The sequence below is a fragment of the Triticum aestivum genome, chromosome 2D (genome assembly GCF_018294505.1).
Source record: "Triticum aestivum cultivar Chinese Spring chromosome 2D, IWGSC CS RefSeq v2.1, whole genome shotgun sequence".
Taxonomy (NCBI): domain Eukaryota; kingdom Viridiplantae; phylum Streptophyta; class Magnoliopsida; order Poales; family Poaceae; genus Triticum; species Triticum aestivum.
In genome coordinates, this window is record NC_057799.1 from 294,913,915 (window position 1) to 294,918,214 (window position 4,300).

At 49.3% G+C, this 4,300-nt stretch overlaps 1 protein-coding gene across 1 annotated transcript; it reads right to left on the reverse strand.

The window, feature by feature from the left end:
• Positions 1-1,147: 1,147 nt before the first annotated feature.
• Positions 1,148-2,758, reverse strand: LOC543291 (oxygen-evolving enhancer protein 1, chloroplastic-like). The gene is made up of 2 exons (NM_001405776.1): positions 2,355-2,758; positions 1,148-2,268 (listed from the first exon to the last, which is right to left on the reverse strand). Exons 1-2 carry the CDS (start codon positions 2,577-2,579, stop codon positions 1,507-1,509), a joined length of 987 nt encoding a protein of 328 aa, NP_001392705.1. The 5' UTR covers positions 2,580-2,758; the 3' UTR covers positions 1,148-1,506.
• Between the last annotated feature and the right edge of the window lie 1,542 nt (positions 2,759-4,300).

A 4,300-nucleotide genomic window follows, 5' to 3' on the forward strand; every position in this document is an offset into this window, starting at 1 on the left:
GCATATGGACACAAATGGGACTTGGTTGCTACCTCACCAAAATGCACTATGTATCATTAGGTACGAAGGGGAACATTCCCAAGCAGCTAAGGAGCATCACCAAGGAGTAGGAGAAGCACCCCAAGGACTTGAGGAAGAAGAAGGAAGCACAAAGGAGTAGGACAGGAAGTCCTAGGCGACCGTGTGCGCACGAGCCCCCGAGACCCGTGCCCACGGGCTACACAGGGAGCTACGGCTGTAGCACCCCGTGCGCACAGGCCCTACAGCATGGATGACTGAGTTCGGGTTTTGGGCCTCCACTTCATCCACCTCGCCCCAAACCTATATATTTCGTACCTAGGGTTATGTTTAGGGTTAGCAAAGACATGTGTGAGATATTTGAGAGCTTTGCTCCTTCTACCACTCCATTGGAGATCAAGGCCTCTTAGGAGAGGATCCACTTGTGGATTTCAAGACCTCTTGGAGAAGACTATCATCATCAAGACCTCATCTCTTAGGAGCGGGAAGAACTTTACCTAATGCTTGTTTCCTTTGACTGTTCATGTACTCTCGTGGATCTATGTGTTTGCTATTCTAGTGGATGTGTGATTGGGTTTTGTTGGAGTGAATCCTCTTTGTGTTCTTGGTGTTCATCCCTTTTTTCCCTCCAAGTGTGAAAAGACCCATCTTAGGGTTTCATCCTACAACAGAACGTTTCCTCTTAGTGACGCACGTTTCCGGAAGGCCTGGAATAAATTTGGAAAAAATGCGAACACCAATGTAAGTCTAAAACTTGAACTTTGTTGGATTAAAGATATCACTGTCCTCCTAACCATCCAACTACATGTTGGTTCGCCATAAATCCTCTTTTTATCTATATGAAATGACAGTGCCGTCGTCTAACAAAAGAGGCTAGCTCAAGTGAAGTGCATGAACATGCTCTCAAAATTAATGGCCCGCTTATATATTTATATCAATGGCTCTTTACCTTTATTTCTATTAGTCTTAAATTATCGCAAATAATAAGTACCATACGTGTGGCACAATGCACTCCAGCCCTGACGTTTTTTAAAACTAAAGTTGCCATCTGAAAAAAAAAACTTACCATCCGAAAAAGAAGTTGCCATGCTTGACCATTAAAGTTGTCATACTTGCATCACTAAATTTGCCGTGAAAAACATTCGAAGTTGTCATGTGTTTGTAGCACACATGTGGCACTTATCATGGTTCTAAATTATTTACCTGTTAATTTATAATACATACTGTAAAATTTCCAGACAATTCAAATCAAAAGGAAGGTAAAACGAAGAAAGTGTCCACAGACAATTTTGTGAACATTCATGGGGGATCAATATCATGAGTAGGCGAGGAAGAAACAATAACAGAAGCTAAAATATAAACCGACACCCTGGGTTTAGATTACTAGATACACACACAAACACACATTGTTGCCTCGATTGTTTCCTCTCCACCGATCAACCCACGTACGCATGCACACAAGATGAGTATCTTCACTTCTGCTCTGCTCTAGTTAGACTCGAGCTGCGCGTACCACACACCCTGGATCTTGACATCCTTGGGCGCCTTGGCGCCGAGGTCGGTGTCTGACGGCTGCACGCTCTCGAAGACGCCGATCACCTCGCCGGTCTCCGGCTTGCTCTTGGTGACGCTGAGCGTGATGTTGCCCGTGGAGGAGGACGCGTTCTTCACGTTCTCCTTGGCCAACTCCTCCTCGTCTCCTCTGCCTCCGGCGGGTAGCGCCACGGCGTTGTCGTAGCCAGTAGAGCCACCACGGCCCTTTGGGTCGAGGAAAGACGAACCCCTGTAGCTGGGCACGAGGAAGGGCCCGCTGAAGCTCTCGGGCTTGCCGGTGGCGACGAGCTGCTTGACGGTGAAGAGGAAGGGCACGCGCTCGCCTCCGGGGAGCTGCACGGTGACGGCCGCGTAGTCGATGCCGTCCTTCTCCTCGAACTTGAGGGTGCCGTCGGCGCCGACCTCGAGCGGGCCTTCCATCTCGTCAAGGGTGTAGGTGAGACGGGTCATGAGCTTGGTCTTCTGGAAGGCCGGCGGCTCGTTCTTCTGGATGCCCTCGGCCTTGACGGTGAAGGAGGTGGGCTCCAGGCAGAACTTCTTCATCTCGTACTTGCCGGCCTTGAAGGGGAAGGAGTCGACGCCGCCGTCGATGGTCGGGCACTGGTTCGCGGTGCCGGTACCCTTCACCTCCATGTAGGTCTTGCTCTGGATCTCGTCGAAGGTCAGCCTCTTGGGCGCCCCCTCCGCGCTCGCGCCCTGCACCCACGCGCGTCACTCTAGCTAGCTGGACTGGACAGGAGTAAAAGGCCATGGACGGGAATAGAATGGATTAGTCAGCTTACGGAGACGAGGAGGGCAGAGGTGGCGAGGGCGAAGCCGGCCATCTTGGCGGCGTCGGCGCACTTGCTTGCGACCTCCCTGATGTCGGACTGCAGGGAGCAGGTGATCCTGGCGCCAGCGTCGACGCCGAACGCCCGGGCGACGTGCGACGACGGTCGCGCGGAGGAGGCCCGGCCGCCGATCTTGGCCGGCATCAGCGTGGCCGCGGCTTGGAGAGACGCTGCCATGTTGGTCGGTGGCTTGGTACGCGGGAGGATCGATCCCACTCGTGGTTGAGAGGCGTGTTGTCAGGGCAGGCAAGTGTTATCTATGCGAGGCGCGGATAAGAGACGGCCTCCCATTGGTGGCTTCCGGATAAGAGTATCCATTTGTTCCCATGCACGCATACGCACCAGCCAGTCATTCCGAGAGCTCCTCGCTGGCGCCTTATGCGCCAGCAAACGAACCCAGCGCCCACGGGCCTGGTCATGTGGGCTGGCCCAAAAACGAGCCGCGCAGCTCGTTCAACGTGCGCCTTTCGACCATCGCTTCCTGTTTCTAACACAAAAGGACGATCGCATCGTGGTTCACTTCTCGTGGTTGACCGGTCAACTGTTGATCGCTAGCTCCTTTTCCTTCGTGCACCTTTTGTTCCTTCGTTTTTTTTTTCTTTTTTTTTCTGTTGCTTTGTTCACAAATCTCAAGAACACATGGAACTGAAAAAAATTACGAATTTCAAAAACAGTTCACTAATTTAAAAAGGTTCATCAATTCTAAGAAAAGTTAATCAAAATTTGAACACAAAAATTGGGAAAAGTTCATCTAAGTTGAAAAAAATTCATCGGATTTGAAAAAAAGTTCATCGGATTTGAAAAAAGTTCATCGGATTTGAAAAAAAGTTCATAGGATTTGAAAAAGTTCGTCGAATTTGACAAAAAGTTCATCGAGTTCGACAAAAAGTTCATCAAATTAAAAACAAGTTCACCGATTTTTGGAAAAAGTTCATCGAATTTGAAAAAAGTTCACCGGTTTTTTTGGTCGCCTTTGAAAAAGTTCACGAATTTTAAGAAAGAGAAAAAACAAAGATAGAAAAAAAGAAAGAAAACTGGAAAAACAGATGCCTTTTTCTCGTTTTATAAAGAAAATAAAAAGAACGATTCTACAACATGAGGTTATCTAGTCCAACTGGTTGGTGCGATCGCTAGCTAAACGAACGGGCGGGGTTCGAGTCGCGGCAGGCGCACCTTTTTTTTGGGGTTTTCAAGAAACAAACAGCAAAGCAGGATGGGCCGGCCCGCTATGAAACCAAGTGTAAAACGGGTGTGTGCGCCCTGTACGAAATGGCCTGTATAGGATTCAGCTGTCATTCCCCCTCTGCCGATCCAGCACCAGCCACAAGGTTGGGCCGCGCCCAAAGCGCGCGCCGGCGCACTTGGCCCGTCGCTATCACCGTCCTTGCAGCCCGTACTCATCATTGTCAGCTGACCAGCTGCGAAGCCGCTATTGTGCCACGCACCAGCTGCTCGGCACGGCCGAGGTGCAGTGATCTTTGCCGCCATCCAGCACGAGGCACTTGGGGCTGGACCAAAAGCTTGTAGCTCGCGAGCTTAATGAGCGCTCAATAGTTCAGCTCGTTAAGTTCGGAGCTCGTTTCTTAATGAATAAAGTCAATCATTGATTTCAGCTCGTTAAGCTTAACGTGCTTAACGAACGAGCTAACGGGTTTCACGAGTAGCTCGTTAAGCTCGTTAGTAACAACATAACACATATTTTCATCTTACGTGATAAACTTTTTGTAGTATTTTAACCCATCATTTCAATCTGAAAAAAGTCCAAAACAAACCTTCAATTTGTAGGCGAAAGCTAAACCAAACCCCGAACTCCCAATCCCTGAAATGAGCACACCAAACTCTCTAATCCCGGTCTATTTTAAACCTGGCAGGACGTAGCCGGGATTTGCTCAATTGGG

What these genes read in the sequence shown, in the direction of transcription:
- LOC543291 (NM_001405776.1), bottom strand. Translation starts at nt 2,579, where the DNA reads ATGGCAGCGTCTCTCCAAGCCGCGGCCACGCTGATGCCGGCCAAGATC. An exon ending in CCTCTGCCCTCCTCGTCTCC is followed by an intron (nt 2,269 to 2,354) that starts GTAAGCTGACTA and finishes GCGTGGGTGCAG; the next exon opens with GGCGCGAGCGCGGAGGGGGC.